Source organism: Molossus molossus, unplaced genomic scaffold (genome assembly GCF_014108415.1).
Source record: "Molossus molossus isolate mMolMol1 unplaced genomic scaffold, mMolMol1.p scaffold_m16_p_9, whole genome shotgun sequence".
NCBI lineage: Eukaryota > Metazoa > Chordata > Mammalia > Chiroptera > Molossidae > Molossus > Molossus molossus.
This window is the reverse complement of record NW_023425403.1, coordinates 49,913,661-49,938,368: the sequence shown is the minus strand read 5'-3', so window position 1 is coordinate 49,938,368 and position 24,708 is coordinate 49,913,661. Positions and strand designations below refer to the sequence as shown.

At 42.1% G+C, this 24,708-nt stretch overlaps 1 protein-coding gene across 11 annotated transcripts in view; it reads right to left on the bottom strand.

Moving 5' to 3' along the window:
• Positions 1-24,708, bottom strand: part of CLYBL (citramalyl-CoA lyase) — a 222,898-nt gene that overhangs the window by 177,690 nt on the left and 20,500 nt on the right. For 4 of the 11 annotated variants that reach the window (XM_036250257.1, XM_036250250.1, XM_036250251.1 and 1 more), the window contains exons 1-2: positions 5,799-5,873; positions 4,446-4,661 (exon numbers count right to left, since the gene is read on the bottom strand). The exons of 6 other annotated variants lie outside the window; for them this stretch is intronic. Coding sequence is in view for 1 of the 5 variants with exons in the window: in XM_036250258.1 (XP_036106151.1) it covers positions 5,799-5,830 (32 nt within the window). In the remaining 4 variants the exon portion in view is untranslated. Of the gene's footprint in view, positions 1-4,445; positions 4,662-5,798; positions 5,874-24,708 lie in introns of those variants that run through there. One more of the 11 variants, XM_036250258.1, reaches the window with a different exon arrangement.

The following is a 24,708-nucleotide window of genomic DNA, read 5'->3' as shown; positions in this document are numbered from 1 at the left end:
TAAAAACCATTTTTAGAATGAACGTTAGCTATTTCCACTAAGATGTTCAATTTTACTATGTAAACACCCAAAGACTACCTAGAAAATTGAGGCCAAGACACAACACACATACATACAAAATTGAGTCTTACTGATTACCATCAAATCCTAAACCTGTTACAGAATTAAATGCAAGGCAGCCTTATTGTTTATGAAAAGCAATGTCCTTTAACCAGGACTACACTGCAATCCGTTCCATAATCTGGGTGTATGTGAGAAAGAGACAGCAGAAAGAGAGGGAGGGAAAGAGAGTGGGAGGAGAAGAGAGACGGGGAGAGAGAGGGACAGTTGCATGTTTACAGTAGAGTTATAATGAAAACATATTATGTGTTCAGTGTTCTTCTGCTCTGTTCAGAATTTACCTAGCTTTACCTGCCATGGGATGGTTACTGGAGTGACAAGTGTCAGCTCCCCCCCCCTCCCTTCTCATTCTGGCTGAGTAGTGATTTCTGACAGACCCTGGGTCTGGGAGCCCCCCAGACTCTAAAGATTCCAAAAGAACCTTCCAACCCAACTTGCTTCTCTGCTCACTATTGGGTCTGCATGAAGTCTTTTAATTCAGGAAAACCCCAAAGCAGAATTCTCATGTGTCTTCTTTATGCAGGCATTCAGGTGGGCACAGGACCTTGGGATGACATCCATGTGCTCTGCCACACACAAGGGTGAGACACCACAGCAAGTGTTCCATGGACCCGCAAGTATAGGCAGTGTCACTTGCAAACAGGAAACTACCACCGAGCAGTCCAAATACCACCAGGAACATCTTTAAAGTCGGCAAGGCATTTTAAATGTTAATGTAGGCGGTTTGCCCGTCCCTGGTGGCTTTTTGGGTCAGTGGAAATTTTCTCATTAATGGTATAAATTCTGCACCATATTTTGACACCTGGTACATCTGATTCAAAGACAAAAAAAAAACAAAAAAAAACCCAAGTCTGCATAATGAAAAACCATTCATTTTTTTCCCTTTCCTGTCCCAGCAGGAATAGAAGGCAGTTCCAAGACAGACACTCTGAAAATGTATCCAAGGTTAGAGATTTCGGAAGGAGGAGCTGGCCAGTATCTCATGCCCCAAATCACTGAAGCATTTCAGTAGACTGACTCAAAATAATAATTTAAGAAAGAAGAAGAAGAAAAAGAAACCCTGTGAAAGTTCTGGTGCAGAACAGACTCTTTCTAGAATCATCTCAGGGTCTTATCACGTTGTAGCCTATCTCTGGGGTCTGCTCCAGGTGGCACACCACTGGAGTCATCCGGATGTGGTGAGGGTCACACTGCTCAAAGCCACTCTGTTGCGGTCAGTCAGCACTCAGCCCCATGCTGGGTCTAAGCTTGGCAATGCAATCTTTTTCTCTGGGAGAAATCTCTTTACCTCCACCACCCCAGACCCTTTCCAAATGTCCATCCTCTCTTCCCTTAACCTCCCATCACTACTATTCTCCATGTGGCCTCTCGGCCTTGCTGCCTAGAAAATGTTCCAAAGCCCGAGATCCACCAAGCCTCTTGACCCACGATCCTTCTAGCAGGTAGTCTTGTATTTGGGAGGTCTCTTCATTCTCCTCATCCTCAGCTGCTCCAGATGAAAACCGAAGTAAAGCCCCCCCCCCCCGACATATCTTGGAAATGATTAATCTCTCAGATTAACCGAATGGGCTCAAATATAAAAATATTTTTAAAAAACAGTAGGGTCGTTAAAGAGTGACAGATTTAAGCGCCATCTGGGCTCGCTGGTCAGGGTGGCGCGAATTCCATCAAACGGCTGAACGGTGCACGATCTGGGAATCCCATCTGTTTTATCTAACACGAATCAGTCCAACAGTTTGGCCATTTTGATGTTAGAGTTGTTTAAAGAAAACCCTGGACATATAATAGTAGTTTTTTCCTCCTCTGAACTTCTAGAACACAAAATGTATGCTTGATAAGCATTATTAAAGATAGAAATGAAGCTTGATTTGATTCTAAGAGTGGCCCTAGTGAAATTCTTTTCTTTTTTTTTCATAAAATGATTATTGTCCCAGAGTTTTATTTATTTTTTAAATCTTTTGGACCATTTTCAGAGACTTTTCCTAGGGTTACCATATGAAAGTTTACTTTAATTTTTTTTTTCATTGAAACCATATTGATAAGATTTTGGAACTTGTCAAACAGAAAAAAATTTTGTCCTTTTTCCCATTTTAGTTCTTCCTCCTTTGCTCCCCTCAACCAAAATAATTTTATGGAAATATTATAATGAAACATAGTCAAGAATCTCTTAGACAATTTTAATTATTCTTAAGAAACATGTTTTTTTTTAACAAGTAAAGTTTTTATAAATTGTTTCTAACCTTTAGCACTTGGACTGTTTCCCTGTCTTGCTGTGCTATAATAATTCTTGGAAGCACTAATCACATTTCCCTGTGCTCAATAATACAGCTCTGTTTCTGAATGGTAGCAGTAAATTGCCCCAAAACAAATACCCTGGCTACAATTGTGAAAAAAAAAAAAATTTTTAAGAGTAAATATATTTTGCCCATTTTGAGATTTCATAAGAAAAAGATCACATTTTAAAATACAAACCAGACTACCCTTTAATTGGAAAACATTATTCTGTTATGATATTGTGATGATAATTCCTATCTTTAAAAATATGGGGAAAATTTTTTATTTTATTATGCTGTAATTATGTAGCATATTACTATGGTATTTTACACATGAAACACAAGAAAATGTAGCAATCATAAAGCCAAAATTCATGCAATTGTGCATTAAAAGGGGGATTGAATAATATCAATTTCATTCCTGTTTTTTGTCCTCTTTTATAGCTATACGTGGAACCAAAATAAATTCAGTCCCAGATTTGTGTTTCTAACCATTTTGCACACCAAATATATTTCCTAAAATATAGAATTCTCTGAAATACAATCTGGCACTATATGGCATGTTAACAAGTATAGGCATTTATTGTTTCCTCATCCATAAAACCAGGATAATATTATTGTTCTATAGAACACGTTCAAGGATTACATTTAATAATGTTTGTAAAAGTACATTAAAAATTATAAAGTGCTGTGCAAATATAAGGTATCATTAGTAATTATAATAACAATAATTTCATATTCTTAGGGGGGGAAAACATACTGAAAAAAATCCTTTCTTCAAATCTCCCTTATGATTAAATAAAGAAGCACATTTATACCAATTCTTTCTAAAGCAACATTTCACAATTGGCTTTAAAGTATACACTTCAGGGAATTAATGAGTTTCAAAGACAAATTATTTCTACATTTGACAAATTTTAAAATACAGAAGTAAACAGTTAAATTGCCAAAAACTTTATTTTTATCTTTTCCTTTCCTAAAGGTTGCTGTGACCAATTCAGAATTCTAACAGCACATGAAAACTTCTCCGAGGGGACTGGTCACAGAGCTCTGTGTCTATGACCCTGATTATCTCGGTAAATGTCAGTGGTCAAGAGTTATAATCCACTTAGGTCACTGACTAAGGCGAATGTTGGTACCACTGACTTTTTTTCCTTCAAGTTTATAAAATCAACCATAAAGAGAGAACTTTTGGAGGATAAATGGTACTTGCAAAGTCTTTAAAGAGAAAAATTATACTGATTATTAAAATTTCATTAAATTTGCGGTCTTATCTCTCCCTGCATCATCAACAAAGAAGTGGGTCATAGCAGTGGGCTCCCAGTTCATTCTTCGCCCTGCCCTACAGTGACCAAGCCTGAATATGCTCCTGGAATAATATAGCAAAGAGGGTCCCTAGGAACCCAGCTTAGGTGACAATGGAGCAGCTCAGGTTGTCTCTGGGAGAAGCCAGCTGGCTTCTGTACAAAGGTGACAAGCCTTCTTTGTTTGTTGTTAATCCCTTTGGCCTTCTTGGCATCCTCCAGTTATATAGTCATACACTGGACACTTCCATCAGGTGGCCACAGCACTGATGTTTGGTCTCCAAGACAGTGGGGTGCCCACATCCCTAGGCATGTCCCCAACACCAAGACCTGGAGTGCTCATTCAGCAAGCACACAGAAAAATGTCAGTTACACTGGGTAGGGAGATGGTTTTGCTGCCCAACAGGGGAAGGTGAAGACACAGTAGGCCATGGGGTAGGGGTGGGCAGCAACGACTGCTTTGGGTAAAAATGACCAGCAGGTAACAGTCGTGGGTAAACTACTGCAGACACATTCTTCCTCGGCAAGGTAAAATGACCCAGATGAAGCAGCACATGTTCAAAAATGCCAGCCCGAACACGTTATTATTTACCCCGTGTTTGTGGCTAGCCTCAAACGAGGCTGTGTGCTCCAGTTTCACACACTGCTCAATCAATAGATGCACATCTCTAGGGTTTATCAAGTATAAGAAAATATTCCCCTTGAGGCTCACCTAAGTAACACAACACGAGCTAAGACAAGCACTAACCTTGCACTGCCCTGTCTTCATTCTGGTGTACTCCTTGACAAAACAGTCATATTTTGAAACCATAATTCATTTAACTGTATCTCATTCCCCATGCATGCATTTGAGTAATTTCACTTATACTCAGTATAAAGAAAATGTTCAGTATCCTGCGTCCAAGACGTTTTTCCTTTGTGCTGACAGTGACCATCTCGAATCTCAGAGCTCTATTTTAAGCCACTGAACAGTGGCCAGTTGAAAAGTAAACATAAACAAAAAACCACATTACAAGAAAGAACGACACCAATAAATGACAAGGAAAGTGCTTGTGCAATCTAAAAATACTTAATTCTCAATAATGTCACATCTCTTACCAAAACTAGAGTGACACTCAATGAGAATTGGGAAATACTTTATAAATGTGATACGCTTTATAAGTTATTAAATCAGACGGTAGCAAAGGATAAGATGGTATCACTCATTTGTCAGGTTGGCCCATAAATCTGTACTTAATAAATACGACAATGTGTCAAATTAGGAAAACTAATAAAAAAATAAACCTACTAATAATCTTTATTTTCAACTCATCATAACCACTGCCTGGCAAAGGCATTGTTTTAAAGACTTAGAAGATATAAATATATTTTTTCAAAGCATAAATTCAACAAAATAAGGCCAGTGGTCTAACATCAGTAGCTAATCTTATTCTTTCCATAAAAGTAGCTATGGGGAAGAGACACTAGAAAAGATTTAGAATCAATTTTGGCTCAAGATAATTGATGAAATCCTATTCCACTTAAAAAACAACAACAACTATTACTTGCTGTGCCAAATTTTTAAAAAATGATGTTGAGTGCTAACATCTAGTCAAATTACTAAAGATCACAAAGCACAATGAAATCTGTGCTGAGATGGATCTTAAATAATCCCAAACTTCTGAAACTTCTGTGGCCTTAATAAAAGCATCATAAAATACGGGGCACCCAGAGTAAACCTCTTTATAGCGACAGAATAGCAAGAAAAGGTCAGTGAGCCAAGCAGGTCAACACAGTGCTTCTTCCCAATTTGGGGTCATTCTTCCCTCCAGCACTGATTGGTCTCCCAGTAAATTCCACATTAGCTCCTCCCTTCTGCTGCAGCAGAAACACTTGAACTGCCTTCTCCCTCCACAAAAGTTTAGTTTGCTGATTGGGCATGAAACAAAGGGAAGACAGCAGGGGTACAATTTATAAGGGGGCAGGAGAGGTTGACAGGCTATTGTGCTCTGGAGGCATCCACAAGCTGTTAATTCTATTTTAACATCGTTAATAAGACTGTTAACACATCAGACTTTGTTTAGAGACCTTGAAAACATCAACAAACTATTAAACGACCCACCTGAAATAAAATAGTATCCACTTTGGAAGCATCAAAATCATACTTTTTTAAAAAAATTCTTAAAATGGAAAGACTAAAGGAAAAAGGAAATTTATTAATGTAAAAAATGTGCAGGCTCCAAATTCTTAATTCTTTTGAAACATTCTTTTAAATTTTTATACCATTTTTGATCTATGGATTTTCAAACAAGGGAGTTATGTCAAAATAGAATCACTTTCATGTGCATATGCAAAAAGGGATTTTAAAACACAAAGGCACAGGTTTAATCAAATATTTAAAATGAATAATTAGTCTGACAGATTAACAGCAGTTAATTTTGCAATAGAATAGAAAAATGTTTTGATCTCAATCTTTAAAGATTAGAAAAACACTCCAATTATATAAGGGCAGTTTTCATATTATACCCTCACGTCCAACTAAATATTTCTGAGTAATTTCAGTAAGAGTAAAAAACTAATTCATGACTTAAGGAAAATAAAATTTTCTAAAAATTATTTTACTTTTTTTTTCTCTTTTACTTCACTTAGCTTAACTTTAGGAATTAAGACTAATCAAAGTAAAAAGTATTATGCTTAAAATCAAGGAGACCAAATAATCATTAGTCAACGTTCAACAATCAATACGCATAAGCAATTTCATTTGAGTTTTTCGATATAAATGTATTTTTCAGTGTCAAACTTTTTTTTCAATTAGAATAGCATATTTCTTATGAAATAGTCTACTAAAATTATTATAACTGACATTTAACTGTCTTTCCATTTGAAAAAGAATATCCAAATATATTGCAAGAAATCTGTAGTAATATTTTTAAGACAATTTTCTAGATACTGTATAGATCTGAAATCTTATGCCTGAAAAAACTGAAGCATTCTGGATGTGCCTTAAAGTTTTGATTTTCCAACACACTGTAATACAAATTTGTAGGTGTTAATTTTTAAAATCCTTGCCGGGTTTTAAAACTGTGCCCCACTTTATTCTGTTCACACCTAACTCATGAGAAGTCTGGGTACTTGTTCCTTTTCTCTAAGAATTCAAACACCTAAAAATAATGTCAACTATTTCTCTTATCTACAGAAAAAGGAGATTTAAAAAAAAATCTTTTTCCATGTGGCCTTATTATCAAGTCTGACAACCCAAAACTGGAGAGGGAAAAAAAAGCATGAGAAATTAAGAGGAGAACAAGTTATGTAGACAGGATAAACAGCTTTTAGAAGAGAGGAGAGAAGTCTAGGGAATATTCAAACATTTTGACTCCTTTGAGCGCTACTGTTTGTTGGTGGCTTGGGTTGGGGGAGATAGTGAATGAAAAGACCACAGACCATTCACAAACAAGAACATTAATATGAGAACACAGAAGTGTAAACTTATGGACAAATGCTGAGGCAACTCTAAAAATGCAATCTCCACATTGAACACAATACGGCGGAGAGTATATTCTCAACAGGTCAAACGACCAATGAGCAAACGCTGGTACAAGGCCTGATGACTCCGGGCGACACAGTCTGGGAAAACATCAATCACCACACATTTTAAAAAGTGGAAATCAAGGCAGTAACCCTGAATGATGACCGACAGAGGAATAATATTTGGCTACCACTGCTCAATCTTCTTTCCCAAATACAATGCCGTGCTTATTTCTCGGCTTCCTACAACCTTTCATGTTGCAGATACACACATTTCAATCCAAGTGTTTCAGTTGCCATAACAACTTCATAAATTTGTTCTCAGATGTCCTTTTTTAATCACATCATTTTTAAAAGCTAGATGGGTTGGGACAGTGCCCCACTTTATTCTGTTCACACCTAACTCATGAGGAGTCTGGATATTTGTTCCTTTTCTCTAAGAATTCAAACACCTGAAAATAATGTCAACTATTTCTCTTATCTACAAAAAAAAAGGAGATTTTTTAAAAATATGTTTCCATGTGGCTTTATTATCAAGTTTGACAACCCAAGCGACATGATGCTGGGGCATGGTCCCTGGTTCGTGTGAGTGCAGGGACGGCTCTCACTGCCAGCCGTGTACAGCAGGGCCCTGCTCGGAGCGGCTGCTTCATTTCTAGGTATCAATTATTTATACCGCCAAACCGGTTTTTTATATAATCCTGGAGGTTTTAATTGGTTTCTGGTGACGATTACTACCTAGTACCTTTAAAATATTATCCGCCTTGTGAGGGAAAAATAAAACTATGTAAATATGTAACAGTTTCAACAGCATACATTAATTTTTAAAACACTTCGGGATATTTTTGGATTTTGTTCCAGTAAAGAATGGGGCATCGTATCTCAGGCAGGCATCGTTAAACAAATGACTTTTGCCAACAACAACAACCAGACAGACAATAGAAAACAGAACTCTACCAACAAATGGAGAGGGGGGTGTCAAAAATTCAAGCCGAGCTTTTTGCATATGTAGTAAAACCTAAGGCACTTCTCCAGAAGGTATTGAAATGCACAGATAAGAACACAAAAGGCTCTGAAGTGGTGGTGAGGGTCACAATTTGTTATTAAACGCAGCAGATGGAAACAAGTGAAAGTCCACATAAGTGAACTTTAGAATGCTGTAGTGTAAAATAAAATCAAGAGTAATAGACGAGTCAGGGCAGTTGACGATTGCAGAGTTTTGTTTTTAATTGTGCTATCAGTTTGTCCGAACAGACATATACATCTTTAAACTTAAGGGAATGCACCAGAAGGGGAAACACTGTTTCTAACCCCATCTGTCAGAAATTAAAATCAGGGTGAATGGTATACAACTTAGTAACAGCAAAAAATAAATATTGGTTCTATTTAGAAAAGAGCATAAGAACAGATGTTATATAAAAAGTTAGACCTTTCACTTCAAAAAATACTATTTGTGACTAGTTTATACCCACTGGGGGAAAAACAACCTTCTTTAATTATGTAAAGCAAGAGAAGGTAGGATCCTCTACCTTTGAATACTAAATCAGGAAGCAGCGCATGAAAGGCAGGCTTGATCTATCTGTTCTGCCTGAAAAATTAATAGGCTTGACAAGTCCTTGACAATATCTTCTAGAACTGCAAAAAAAGAGGCTCTAGTGACACCAACAGTCCCAGGAACAAAATGCAGCTGTGAAGGAGGGTTTGGAATTAGGGGAAGGCTTTTTTGTTTGTTTTGGGGGTTTTTTGTTGGTTGGTTTTTCTGCCATCACAATGGATAAAGCCTTCGGCCATAAGCCTACAGAGGATCTGCATGATGCTCGACCACCTTCCTCTGGCTTCTTGTCCCTCTCCTTCCTCCTCTATACTGCCACCACCCCATGGCTTGGGAGATACGGCCTGTGGCCACAACAGACCCAGGCTGGAAGCTCCTACCACCCCAGCCCGGCAGTTTCAAAGGGCAGGGAGGGGAAGGAGGGGAGGACTGTTGAGAGGGGCAGGGATGCCGAGAGGAAAGACATCAGTTCAGCATTCCTCAGTGGCTTCAGATCTTCACACTTGTTTTCTTTCCCCTCTTCCCTCCTGGAAGGGTGAGGAGCGACTAGCACTTCAAAGGGGAAACTTTCTTGGTGTAAGGAAGGACTTGTTATCTAGCTCTGGCTCTTCCCAGTGGCGTGATTAACAGTAAAGGCTGTTATTATTATCGATAAAAATAAAATTATCCCTCTTAAAGAAAATCACGGTTCATCTCCCAAATCACTTGCCCACGAAGCGGCTGTTGCCGAAGAGGGTAGGGAGGGTGGCTGCATAATAGCTCCCTCTTCACTTGGCCCCTTTCAGAAAAATGTGAGGGACACCTCTGCAGAGTGGGACACTCAGGCGGCTTTCTGCTTGCACATCAAACTCATCCTCATCTTTTGTCCATCACCTCTGGGAACCCCGCTCCTATGGCAGGGAGTGGGGAGGGCCGAGAGGGGCCAGCACTTGAACGGAAAGGGGAGGGACGGAAAAGGCTGCCAATTCAATAGTAGGAAACCAACCACACCGGGCAGGATAAGGCAGGCGCACAGACGGGCTCTGTGTCAGGGACTGAGAGGAAACATGGAGGTTCCAGGCAAATGCCTACTAATGAAACAAACTTGGCTTACATTACTGGGAAACCCTGATAAAGAAACTCGCTGAAGACGACTATTGAAAGATGAAGGAAAGCCGAGCTGCTAATTCACTCCATAACAAATCTTAATTGCTCCAAACAGACTAGCTAAGTTTCCAGAGGGCTTGAGAGGCCTTTCAGAATGTAACTTGCAGCACAAAGCCCATGCAATATTATCTTTAAAAATACAAGATTTTCAGGATGAGGGATCAAGTTAGAACTGTACCTTTTTTTAAGGGTTTGCTCCCCCCCCCCCATCACTCCCAATTAGTTAGGAATTTAGATAATGTTATTATGATCTAATCACAAGCCATTTGTTTTATTGCCTTTTTAAAAGAAAAGACGAGAGAAAGAGATCCATGGGCCTTAACCGCTACAAAGCTCAAAATCTGAATTTAAAAGAATAAAACATCACTGAACAATAATATAGAAAGTCAAGACAGATTTTTGTCAAAGCTATCAAAAGACAATATTTGTATAGAATTTGAGCATTAGCAGCTAGCCTGACACAGCAAAACCATTGTATTTTCCACTAGTTTTGTTTTGCGATATACAGCTGTGTTTTCACAGATGCAAAGCCATGTGTCTCCACCAAAAGGTCTAGCCTTCCCTTCAGATGTGAATGCAGATCAAAGGTTCAAACGCAGAAATACAAGATCCTTTTCCCTTTGGAACATGTTTTTATTTTTCTGCAGTGGCTGCAAACCAGAAATTCCATCTGTTGTCCTTCTGCAGAGTACAGGTTAACCTTAGCAGTGGGGCTCAGAGCACCGTTATCTCAGCTAAGAAAGTGCACAGATGACGCACGTCTGCATGGACACTCCAAACAGCTCCCCAAGATGTCCATGAAGCTGAGAGAATTGAACCAGGCAGGAGCAGAAACCATTTTAGATGATACATAGAAAAAATTTTTAAATTTCTTTTAAATATCAGAACAGATTCTTAAAATTTAAGAGGGGTTTTGCTTTTTCACAACCTGCACCTTAATAAAGATAATGATGTCAACTGTGATTTCCCGCCTATCCCTTCTCCCTCCTATCCCCAGCAGTTTGCAACAAGACCTTCTGCATTTGAATCTTGGCTTACAGAAAATTCTCTAATAATAGAAAATGATTTGATAAAATAACTCCTTAATCCTAAGTGATTTTTAAAATTTCATTACAAGTTACTAACCCATAATTTTGAATGAAAATATTTTTAAACATTGCTGTTATTTATTATCTTTTTAAATAACTCCTTTCCCCTTATTTCTATTCCTTTTATTGAACACACTCTCAGAATGACAGAAGAAACAAGTTTCCCTGTTACCTACTCTAAAAATGGATGTACTCCCACATAAACACTTGCTTAGGAGAATAGTAAAAATACAGCACTGCAGCTAAAAAGGTGGGAGGAATTGAAGGTATTTTTGGCAGGTTTTTCAGGTCGCCTAAGAGAAGAAGAGAGAGAAAGAGGGGATGGAGGAGGGGGGCATATCTACCTGTCTGCAGAAGATTAAGAGAGGTTAGAAGAATGAGGGATGGATGGATGGATGGAGATGGCAGATACAAAGCTTTGGCTAGTCCTTCCAGAGATTTTACCAAAACCCAGAGAGGAAAGTAACATGGACCAATTCTAATGCTAGTATGTTAGTGCCATCTAGTGGTCATCCTAGAACTGCACTCCAGTCTAGCTACACCTAGAAACACTCCATCCCTCTGATCTACAGCTCCCTACCCCCACTTCCCCACTTCATTTTGGCTCATTCCAGTACTCTCAACTCTCCTGCCCAGTAATGGTAGTCCATCTGCCCTAATTACAAAATAAACCAAGAAAACAAAAGAGTAGGGATGATCCCAAAGATTGGGTGGGACTGCCAGAAGCAGTGTGGTGTCACAGGGTCCCCCTGTGGACTGTCTCCGAGCTGAAAGGGGCTGTTTCTACATAAGAAATTGTTCTGACCTCACTTGAAGGACTGGACTAAATAAGCAGGGAGCCTGTGGTCTGTACCTGCCCACTGCCCACTCTCTGGTGTCACTGTGTCATTCTTTCTGGGGGGAAATAATGAGCTTTGTGACCCGGCATCAGCATTCCTCCAGTGGTACTGAGAGCTAGAGGAAGAAAGGTAGTCTGTCACAGGGGAAAAGTACCTATCCCAACTCTCGCTTTCCAGCTCTAGTGACAGACAGGGCAGGTCCCTCCCCAAGTGACTCGGGAACAAGGACTCATTTCAGCACCCCCTCCTGCTCCAAGAAGAGATAGCTGAGAGAAGGGTAGACAGTTCAGGTAAGAATGAGTGGGGGCACCTGTGCAGACAGTGCTGGAGTGAGCCCCATGCCAGGGTACATGGGACTCTCGGGGCTTAGTCACAGCTCAGGCACACCAGGGTCTCCTGGGAAGTGAACTGAGATCAATTTTCCTTAGTTTACCACCTCACCCCTTCTCCCCTCCTTTTTCACTTTAATAATACAAGCAAACAGTTACATTACACACCTTCTAAGCTCTTCCAATCTTACCTCACAGAATCCTCACAAAAACTCTGAGGCAGGCACTATTACTATCTTTCTCAGTTCACAGAGGAGGAAATTGGGCAGAGATGGCATGCTGCCAGCTTGAAACTACCCTGTGACAGTGCTGGGGGCAGGCACTGGGGTCTGGCTCCAGATCCTGCCCCCTCCACAAAGCATCTTCCCCTCTGTGCACAGATGGGCACACCTAAAGCATTTGACAGTTAAAGAAGGTGCTTAGGGACTAACAGGTTGCCCTGGGACATGCATGGTGAGGGCTGCCAGAGTAACTGGTCACCAGCCATATCCTTGGGCAAACTGTGTAATGTCAGAGCATCAGTTTGTCCATCTATAAAATGGGGATGTGATCTCTGCCTGAGCACCTCAGAGAGGGTTGCTGAAAACACAGATTATCTGTGTAAATGTGCTCCATAGAGTCAAGTCCAGTGGGATGAAAGTGGCATTCATTTTTATCGTGTGACCAACTGCTGTGACATCCAGGGAGGACTGTCACCAGCTGACAACTGGAACCAGACCAAGGCCAGCAGTCTCCATGCTCCAAATACAGTGATACCTCGGTTCTCGAACGCCTCGGATTTCGACCAAATCGGTATTCAACCAGGAGATTCGAGAAACTTTTGTCTTGGAATCCGAACAAATATTTGGAACTCGAACTTCCGAGATGAGCCGAGTTGAGCCGAATGGCGTTCATTCGGCCCAGCGCGCCTTGCTTGCGTCATCAGTGTGAGTGCAGAGAGAGAGTCACGCTTTGTGGAGAGAGTCACGCTTTACACTGAATTTAACCCTTAGACATACTGTACACTTTTATTTCTTATTGAGACTTATGTTTTTCTACATATTATATACAAATTAGGCCAGTAAATAGGCATTTTCTGGGGCTTGGAACAAATTAATCCAGTTTCCATTATTTCCTATTGGGTTTCATTGCTTCAGTTCTCGAACAATTTGGTTCTCGACCGTCCTCCTGGAACGAATTATGTTCGAGAACCGAGGTATCACTGTACTTAGATTGTAAATTCCATGGAGGATCAACCTGCACTATGCTGTGTGTGTGTGTGTGTGTGTGTGTGTTGTTAATCCTTAGCCAAGAGTATTTTTTCCACTGCTTTTTAGAGAGAGTGGAGGGGAGGAAGGGGGAGAGAGAAAGAAACATCAGTGTGAGAGAGACACATCGACTGGTTGCATGTGACTGGGGCCAGGGATTGAACTTGAAACCCAGATATGTGCCCTTGACTGGGAATCGAACCCACAACCCTTCAGTGTGTGGGCCAACACTAAACCACCAAGCCATACCAGCCAGGGCTGCAATGTGCTGTTTTCAGAAATGAGAGAGGATGCCACCCCCAGTTATGCCCAGGCCCAACAGGCAAAACTGGAATTATGAAGTTCGTCTTATGAATAATGAGAAATAATAGTGGTGATATTAATCCTACTAGGACAAACACAGTGGTTAACATGTCAATCACATCTCCTAGAAGCACCCCTCAGGCCACCTGAGGTAGTGTCCTATGGTAGGTACCTTGGGAACCTTCCCATATGTGCAGTGAGATCTGGGAAGGAGGGGAAATGCTCAGAGCTGACTAACTCCAGCACCTGTCCCGGACACTAGAGGCTGCTGCCCTGGCTTCAGTCTGTGAGTCACACACTTTTTGGACAGATATCTGAAAAAGTGTACTGACAGTAACAATGCAGTATTGTTGCACTCACCATATTCCTATGGGTTCTTTCCCTCAGCTTTTTTTTTATCCTCACCCGAGGACATTTTTCCATTTTTTGTTCAGATAGAGTGGGAGGGAGAGAGAGAGAAACATCAACGTGAAAGAGACACATCGAGTGGCTGCCACCCGCACAACCAACCAGGTCCGGGGACAAACCGCAACCGAGGCACGCGCCCTTAGTGGGAACTGAACCCGGGTCTCTCTGGACCACAGGCCAACGCTCCAACCGCTGAGCCAAACCGGCCAGGGCTTTCCTCCAGCTTTATTTAGATATAATTTACATTATATCTGTGCCAGTTTAAAGTATACAACGTAATAATATGATACACGGACACACCTTTTACTGTGCTCCTCTTTAGTGCGTTTCACAGATATTGCAGATGTTTTTGTTTGTTTGTTTGTTTGTTTGTTTGTTTGTTTTTTACAAATTGAAGGTAAGATCTTCCACCAGCAAAAAGAATATGACTTCTTGGAAGGTTCAAATAATAGTTAGCATTTTTCAGCAATAAAACACACACACACACACACACACACACAGAGAAAGTACTTTTTTTCCCTTTTATTGATTTGAGAGAGAGAGGAAGTAAGAGGGAGAAAGAGATAGAAACATTAATGAAAGAGAACATTGACTGGCTGCCTCCTGCATGCCCTCCTACTGGGAATTGGGCCCACAATCCGGGCATGTGTCCTGACCAGGAATCAAACCAGTGACCTCTTGGTACATAGGTCGACACTCAACCACTGAGCCACACCAGCTGGACTAGAAAGTATTTTTTAATATGGTTTTTAAAAATTGATTTTAGAGAGAGAGGAAGGGAGAGGGGGGAGAGGGAGAGAAGGGAAAAGGAGAGAGAAACATCGATTGGTTGCCTCCTGCATGTACCCTGAGTGGGGATTGAACCTGCAACCTGGGTATGTGCCCTGCTGGGAAATCAAGCTGGCGACCTTTCGGTGCATGGGACAATGCTCAACCAACTGAGCCACACCAGTCAGAGCAGCAATAAAATATTTTATTTTTATTATTTTTTTAAATAAAGCATTTTATTTATTATTATTTTTGTTTTGTGGTATGTGTCCCTAGCGGGAACCGAACCCGGGACTCTCTGGCCCGCAGGCCGACGCTCAACCGCGGAGCCAAACTGGCCAGGGAGCAATAAAATATTTTAAATTAAAGTATGTACACTGTATTTTTATACCTAATGCTATTGCACATTTAATAGACTAAAGTACAGTATAAACATAACTTTTATATGCACTGGGAAACCAAAAAATTAATGACTCGCTTTATTGCAATATTCAGTTTATTACAGTGGTCTGGAACCAAATCCGCAATATCTCGGCGTACGCCTGTACATATATATTGCCAAACGATTACCACAGTAATGTTAGTTAACATATCCATCACCTCACATAATTATCATTTTTATGTGTCTAGTGAGAACATTCAAGATCTATCTACTTAGGCCTGGCAGGGAGGGGGAGTTCTTGAGACAGATCATTGACTGTACAGAAAGAAAGGGCTTTGAAATGGGTCTTGCCAGAATCCTGGTTCTGCCACATCAGCCTGTGATCCTGGTAACATACTCAGTCCTCTGGGCCTTGTGCTCACCCAGCATGAAACAAGATCACAGCACCTGTCCTACAGGCTGGCACCAGAATTAGATGAGACAATGGACCCAGGAGGCTCAGAACCAACCCAGGGACCGGGCTAAATGCGTGTTCATGGACTGACAGAAGGAGGGAGGGTATGAAGGTGGTATGCATCACCAGGGGAATCACCATGAGGACTCTGGAGCATTGTCCGAATTTCCTTGCCTATGCTAAACGTGCCAGCTGAGCATAGCTTAATGCTTAAGAACACAGGTTCTAAAGTCAGGCAGACCTAGGTATGAAAGTCTAGCTTCCCTACCTGTTGTCTCAGTAACCTTGGCCAAGTTTCTTAACTTCAGTGAACATGTTTCATAATGTATAAAATGGGGACAATAACAGGACGAAGCCTACAGGACTGCCTGAGGCACAGAAGTAGGTAACATGCCCAGTACAGAGTCTGGTGTGGCAGGATGAAATTTGAGATATTAACCACTTGGTTTGACTCTGTCAGATTAATATCAGCACTGCTATTTCTCTTTAGTATTAGTAAGACAAGCTTCCTATATTCCAGTTTTGTCTTTGTGCACTGGCTGTGAGAACTCTTGGACTTTTTCATTTTGTTAAAATACCACTTAATTTGCCCTGGCCAGTTTTGCTCAGAAGTTAGAATGCTGGCCTGCAGTCCAGAGAGACCTGGATTTGGTTCCCGCTAAGGGCATGTACCTCGGTTGCAGTTTGTCTCCCCAGCCCTGGTTGGGTCGTACAGGTGGCGACCACTCAATGTGTCCCTTTCACGTCGATGTTTCTCTCTCTCCCCCTCCCACTCTATCTGAACAAACAATGGAAAAATGTCCTCGGGTGAAGATAAATAAAATAAAATACCACTTAATTTTAACATTGTGACTTGTCTCCAGGTGGCTCACTACTGGCTTTGGGACTGGAGACTCCATGCTCTGCCCACTTCTGCTTTCACCCATTGCTCTGATGTAACTGCGTTGGAGACCTTGAGAGTGAGCAAAACTACAGTGACATGAAAGCAGTGTAATATAGTGGGGAAGAGAAAACTGGAGACCAGATCATTTAGGTTAGACAGGTCCAGCTTGCCCCATGGGGGCTGAGGGCTCAGGTACAGAGGCAGCCAGCAGTTCCAGCCAGCCCCTCTCCTGGATCAGTCCTGCACATGTGTGGACAGGACAGCCTGCTCATCCAAGCTCTGAGCCTTACTCTCCAGCCCCGCCCACCTGCAGCTACCCCTCAGTTCTGGGGTACAAAGGCTGCATTGGCAGTGTCTGTCACTAGGATGGGCACAAGGAAAGGCTCATGGATGCCCAGCTAATGATGAAATTTCCCAGCCTCTCCGGTGTCTGGGTGCATTCATGGAACAAAGTTCAGGTTGACAGAATGTGGTCATGGTGAGAACAAGTTTGGAGTGTCCATAAAAGTAAGGGGTGTATCATTCCATTCCCCGTGTCATGGCCAGGTCTGAACAGCCTTCTTAGGTAAGATGCTGAGAATGAAAGAGCCACAAGATAAAAGAAACCTGGGTCCTCAATGAGCCGTCATTTGAGCCCTCCATTCACCGACCCATAATTAAAGTGAAAGAGAAATATCTCTGATAAAGGCACTATATTTGGGAGCCTTATTGATTACAACACCCAAACCTATATCTTGACTTAGATTCTTTTTTTCCCCTTGATTGATTTTAGAGAGAGAGGAGGGGAGAAGAAGAGGGAGATAGAAATATCAATGAGCAAGAATATCAATTGGCCGCCTCCTGCACGCTCCCCACTGGGGATTTGGCCCACAACCTGGGCATGTGTCCCGACTGGGAATCGAACCGGCGACCTCCTAGTGCATGGGTTGATGCTCAATCACTGAGCCACACCAGTTGGGCCTGACTTACATTATATTACTGGAAATGTTTGAATAAAATGGGTCTTGCCATCTGCCTACTATATGACCACCTGAATCCATCTAATTTTGAGCAGGAGAAAGAACAAGTAAACTAAAGCTGTACTGTTGGCCTGCTAGGACATCTGGACCATTATGGATTTCCAAAGTATAAGCAAAGGTTACTAAAAACTAGCAAGAAGGGAAGAAAATAGAAAAAGGGAAAAAAAAAAAAAAGAACAAATGGAAAGACAAAAGGAGAAAATAATCATAGCAGCTTCTCATATGGTATTTTAAAATTTTCAAATGTAGGTGATTAAGTAGGCATTTTAAAATGAAACACCATTATTTCATTTGATCATAACCATACTGGTGAATAAGCACCGTGACCTTTCGGCTGAGTCAACTCAGGCCCAGGACTTGCCCAGGAGTTGGTGGTAGCTTTAAGTCCAGAATCCAAGACTCTTGGGTGTTCCCTCCCATAGAGGACTTTTTTTTTTTAGCCATTTTGTGCCCAGGTTATCAGCCTCATGACAGACTCATCAGTGGCTCATTATTTAACCCTGCTCTTTTAAAAACAGCACATCCATCACCATATTCCCATTCTGAAATCCATAGGCTCCTAGTTGCCTACATACCAATGTCTAAAATCTCAGCCTAGAGGCCCAGGCTCTCCACACCCTGGTCCAAACATGACTTTCCAGTCTCAATCCCCACCAGTCCCTACACAAACCTTTGCCTTCAACTAGCTTGTCTTTCCCCAGCACACTGCACACCTGCCTCCGCCCGTTCTGCTCACAGAACGGCACCTCCCCAGTGTCACCCCATCCACCATGCATCATCAAAGCTTACTCATCATGGAAATGTTACTTTATCGCCACCTGCTCGTCATCTTTTAGACTGTCTCCCCCAGTTCGTGACTGCAGCTCCTCCCACTCTCTATCAGCCACTCCAGGTGGCCAGCACAGCCCTTTCCACTTGCTACAGTGGTATCCGTTGTTGTGATTTGATTGGTTTATGAGGAGAAATGAACTTCAGGGGGCACCCTTGCCTCCAGGGCCCAGCCCAGATCCTGACTGTCCTCCGGTGGCCTCCAGAGGCTCTGCCCAGGTGAGTGGAGGTGAGGGAGGTGTGGCACCACTGAGCGGTGTGGGTGGTGTTGCTGGTACTCCCACTGCCCTTTCGCACCTCATCTGCCCATGCCTGCTCTGCACCCTGCACCCACAGGTTCTACTTTTGGCAAATTGATGCTGACTAACGGGCTGTTATCACCCCTTTCAGAGATAACTGCATTTCAATAGAGAACGTCCTGCCCTGGCCGGTTTGACTCAGCGGTTAGAGTGTCGGCCTGCGGTCCGGAGAGACCCGGGTTCGGTTCCCGCTAGGGGCATGTACCTCGGTTGCAGTTTGTCCCCGGCCCTGGTTGGTCCTGCGGGTGGCAGCCACTCGATGTGTCCCTTCACATCGATGTTTCTCACTCTCTCTCCCTTCCTCTCTCTCCTTCCCATTCTATCTGTACAAAAAATGGAAAAATATCCTCGGGTGAGGATAAAAAAAAAAAAAAGAGAACGTCCTTCTCTTTGGGGTAGAAATGCTTGCTCAGAATCCCTAGAAAGTCACAGCAGACAGGCCAGTTAGGGTGCCTGCATACCAGAAAAGGAAGACTCAGTCCCTCGTGCACCCTTACTGGTTCTTCACGGCCACAAGATCCACTCCACCTGAGGAATGGCCTCATCCCACCCAGGCTAACAGTCTGCTGCTGGAATTATCAAGGTGCCAGGTCCCCCCCAGAGCCAAAGGGTGGACCCATTTGACCATTCAGACAGGCCCTTCCTGCAGTCTGCCCCTTGACAGAGCTGAGCATGCTGGCGGCACATGCAGTCTGGTGGCTGAGCTGAGACAAGGTGGAGGAGCAGTGCTGATGCCACGAGGCCTAGAGCTGCCTTCTCATCCACTTTGTGAGTGTGCTCTCTTTCCCCCTTTTTGCCTAAAAGAGCCAGATTCGGTATCTGTTGCTTACAACCAAGAATCTTAACTGATAAAAAGCCACAACCTAGAATTCCATTTCATTATAAAACAATTTATTAAATTCTTGTCATGCTCTCAGCACCAAGACAGGTGCTGGGCCTTCGAACGGGTACAAGGACTAGTGCTACCCTCCAGGAGGTTTAATCTGACCAGGGAGAAAGAACAGGATGCAAAGAACAATAGTCACACATGAACAGAGCCACAGGGATTCAGAGGAAGGGGTCTGTCAGCCAGGGTGAGTGTAGGTGATTGGTAAGACATCACAGGAGGGTGCTGATATTTGATTGGCAGGATTTCACCTGATGGAAATGGGGAGGAGGGCACTACAGGAAGAAAGAACAGCATGAGCAACAGTGAGGAGATGGAAAGAGTGGGGGCCAAGAGGAAGAGGGGGTGGGAGGGTAGCGTGTCTCATCACGTTAAGAATTTTAATGAGCCCTGGCCTGTGTGGCTCAGTTGATTGGGTGTCATCCTGTGCACCAAAGGGTCACTGGTTTGATTCTGGGTCAGGGCACATGCCCAGGTTGTGTGCTTGATTCCCAGCTGGGGGCGTGCAAGAGGCAATCAATGGATGTTTTGCTCTCACATCGATGTTTCTCTCTCTCTCTCTCCCTTCTTCTTTCTCTAAAACTCAATTAAAAATCTTTTTTAAAAAAGAAAGAAAGAAAGCATTTTAATGAGACTGGAGGTCAGGCACAAGGTGGGAAGGAGATGATCTGGAGAGGCAGTCTGGGGTCAGGGTATACAGTACATAGAATGGCCATGTAAGGTCTTCATTCTTCAGTGTTGGAAGCTCTTGAACATTTAGAGAGTATAGCAATGAGCTTTGTTTTTCAGAAGACTGCTTCTGGAGGATGGAGAGTAGGGGGAAGACCAGCAAGAGGAGACAGTGGTGGGCCAGGAGAGCAGTGAGGACCGGATGGCAGGAGCTATGATGGAGGTATGAGGTCAGAGGGATCGGATAAAGTTAAGAATAACTCCAAAGACTTCAGCTACCAAACGAAGCTTCAGAGCCGTGGCCTTGCATGTTGTGATGACCAGAACAACATACCTAACACAGAGGCCTCTTCACTTATCTTCCTCCTCAGAAGAGCACATTTACCTTTGGCCAAGTTAAGATTCAACCCCACCCCTGAATGAGAATTTAGTGATATAGTTTCTATCTGTGGGACAGTGTGGGTAAAATTGGACAAATACCTGAGGTTTCTACTTCCCCTCTTGAAAAATAATTTTTTTTCATGAAGAATCATAGAACACTTAACACATTAAGTCCTTCATCACTATTTCAAAGTTTCCCCACCCCTCATCCACCTTTAATAGCCAATAGGTAAGAAATGTCATTGCAATGGTACCTATCACTGAAGGTAGGTGTTACCCTTGTTTAGCTTTTTTACCTTCATGACATAATTTTTAAAGGTGTTTGTATTCTTCACAGAACTGCACCTGGACTATCCTATGAAAAGTGGGTACCAATTAGAAGTACTTTGCTAGAAGTGAGCTGGCACGAACAACAAAGGGTTGCTATTAATAGTACAACACAGAACGTGAGCAGGAAGCTTGAGTGAAATTATGTTTTTTAAAACCCACTGTTTAGTGCCCAGAAAAGGGACAGACTGTGTGGCATCTGTGCTGGGGGGAGATGGAACTAATAAATCATTGCCATTTTTACTACGCACAGGCAGAAATCATAGTACATTCGAAGCCAAACATTTGCTGTCCGAGAAAAATGATTTATGTTCCAGGGCTTTTTTTTTTCACTCAACTTGAAATTTTATGCATTTAGGCATCTAAAATGATTTTATTAATTTAACTCTCCTGTAATTATTGACAGTTTTTTTATTTGGGGGTTAAAGTTATAAATGAAATATTAATATAAACATATATACATCCGTATGTTCAAATATAAAACACTCATCTCAAAGTCCAATTTTCAGATGTAAAGTCATGTAACACGTAAGACTGGGCTGAAAAAAAAAAAGATACTTTGATGCATGTAAAAAAAAACTATTGGCCGAGGATATTTTTCCATTGATTTTTAGATAGAGTGGAAGGGAGGGGGAGGGAGAAGGAGAGAAAAAAACATCGATGTAAGAGAGACATATCGATTGGTTGCCTCCCAGATGACCCCGACTGGGGCTGGAGATGGAACCTGCAACCCAGGTGCAAGCCCTTGACTGGGAATCAAACCTGAGACCTTTCAGTCTGAGGGCTGATGCTTTAACTGCTGAGCCAAACTGGCCAGGGCTAGATAGCTAACTTTTTATCAATCAAAGGAAGCAGCAAGAAAAGCTTAGCTTTTAACAGAATTAATTTCATCAGAATATCAAAGCAAGTTTATTAAACACCCTAAACCTTGTTGACAGTGCAATATCCTTCTTCAACAAATAATCTTGGGACGATTTCTTAAGCCTAGTCACACTGGGCTACCCTGTTTGCCCCGGAATACATAGATGTACTAAAAAGGGGCTTCCAAAGAGAGACTCAGGCATGGAGGGACCTGGGGAGTATTATGCTGAGTGAAATAAGCCAGTCAGAGAAAGACAAGTACCACATGATCTCACTTATTTATGGATTATCATGAACAAAATAAGCTGTCGATCAAAATAGATCCAGAGTCATGGAAGTAGCAAACCTGACAAACCTCAGAGGGATGGGTGTGGAAAAGGTGGGAAGAGATAAACCAAAGAATTTATATGCATATATGAACCACCAATGGACCTGGACATTAGTTTGGGGAAAACAGGAGGGGGGTGGGAGCAGGGAGGGAAATAGGGGGGGAATGGGGGGAAAAGGAGGGGGACATCTGTAGTACTTTCAACAGTAATATATATCTCTCCTCCCTCTCATCAGATCATCATTGTAATGTATTGGCAGTGAGAGAAGTCACAGAAAACAAGGACTGACGGGAATACTGTTTCAGCATTCAAAGAACAATGGACTGCTTATCTTGGCATGGCATAGTCATTTTACCTACACACTCTTTTAGAAAACTGGCAAAATTCAGGAAGCAGAGTGAGAAAGGCTAAAACATATTTGGAGCCTTCTGAACAGTCAATGGCATTCAGATTTTTGTCCTAGGACTTGAAAAGTTAAAGACATGGTCCTGCCAATTGTGAGATGCCCTCTCCAACACAGACCACCCACAACTACGGATTTTCCATCTGGTGAACAAAACAGACAGCTCCCTAATTATTTTTAAAAAGGATTTTTTTCCCCCTAACATACTTTCTTTATTTTTCTGTGACCTGGAACTTAATGGAAAACCTGGTGTATGCCAACTTCATTTCTTGTAATGAAATATCCTATTTTACTGTTTTAACTAGGGTTTTTCAAAGGCTCTACGATAGATATTATTAACCCCCGAGCTAACACACCAAACCACCAAGACAATTCCATGAACAACTGTTTTCTCTGAACAGAGACTATCTTGTTTAAATATTAACCATTGAAGTTTTCTCTGACAACCAACATGATGAAAATAGGAGGAAAATAATTTTCAACCATTTTTCAACTGGGCACCCATACTGCTAGTGTCAAAATCTATGGCTTTTCCAACAAGATGGCCACCTCTGCCAAAAGCATACTCAGAAATGCCAACTGTAATTAAAATCTGGCACCTGTCTTGGGCACCAAATTTGCTTCTAATATCTCCATGTTGAAATGTGGCTCAGCTTTGAGAGGACGTAAGATGCTTCTTGCCCTCTGCCCTTTGAAAAAACGCTCAAGTGGAAAAATTGACGGCTGTTATCCCCAAAACTACGTTTTTTACATCTTAACTCTCCTAAATCTCCTCTCTTTCCCTGAATCTGTTCATTTAATTAGTCCCAAGAGAATCAGCATACAGTCCCATCACACTTTTTTTTTTTAACTTTAGGAAAAATAGGCAGTGAAATAAGTTCTTCCTAATATGGGGCCGTGCTTGGAGGGTGGCAGTGTGACATGGATAGATTCCTCAGGCTTTAGATACTATGGAATTGGGAGGTGATCGGTGAGGGTGGGGTGCTTCCCTAAGAAGGTTTTTCAGAGCAATAAATCTTGATCTGATACACACTGTCCTCTCTGACTGCTGTCTATGCACAAGCTTGTGCCTCAATTGCTATTTTGTTAAGCTGGGGCTCTCAAAGTTTTACTAAGGTTTTCATTCTTAAAAGAATCTGTAGCATTTTCCAAGAAGAAAGTCCCTTTTCTCTACAAGTCTTTCACAGACTCGACACCATGCTCCACTTAGGTAGGGAGAGTGTTCTTGAGCCCCGCCATCACTTTGGAAGGGTAAATCTATTGCACAGATCAGCCCCAACAAGATCAATGGACCAAAAGGCCAGGGTAGGAGATGGCCCAAGAACAGGCTCACTGGAACAGGAGCTCCTGGGCAGGGCTCCTGCCTACCTTGCTCACCACCAGACCCAGAGCCTGGAAGAGAGCCACACAGAAAGGGTGCTCATATGTGCCCACTGAAAGAACAGTGACAGATCCTGTAAGCGCGGACCGCTACAAAGAGCTCTTTATAAGACCCCTTGGCTTCAATGGTAAAAGCAACTTGATGAGATAAATTATGAATTACTGCAAGTGCAAGAAGATATCCTTCTGGGGTTTGTTAGTGGCACAGACACACACATTCTGACCTCTGACCTTGCCAGGCTCCCTCTCTAGAAGCACTGTCTGTCGGCATTACTTCTTATCCCAGGCTACCCTGAGCTCCTAGGACACATCACTCATCATCAGAAATAGAGAAAGGGTAAAGGAGTGTGACAGACAACTTAAGGCACAAATAGATTTTACTATTAAATAACACAGAAAGTGCATAAAAGCAGTGTTTAATTTACAAAAGGGTTCTGTTAAAAAAAAAAAATTCACCAAGGAGTTGCTTCTTTGGAGCTGAAAGTGAATTTTTCCCAGTGGAAAGGGTGTTACAAATGATGGTTAGGGCCTCGGGAGAGCTCCCAAAAGGCTGTTTAACCCCATACTGCCCCAGATTGCTGTGTGATGAGATGCAGCCACCCTGTAACAGCGTGTTCTTGGTCAGCGAATCCTGAGCTAAACTGCAGAGCTCCACAGCCACAGGAGCCTATGAATGCCCCAAACCTTCCTCAAGAAAGCCATCTCTCTGGATCAGAAATCCCTCCA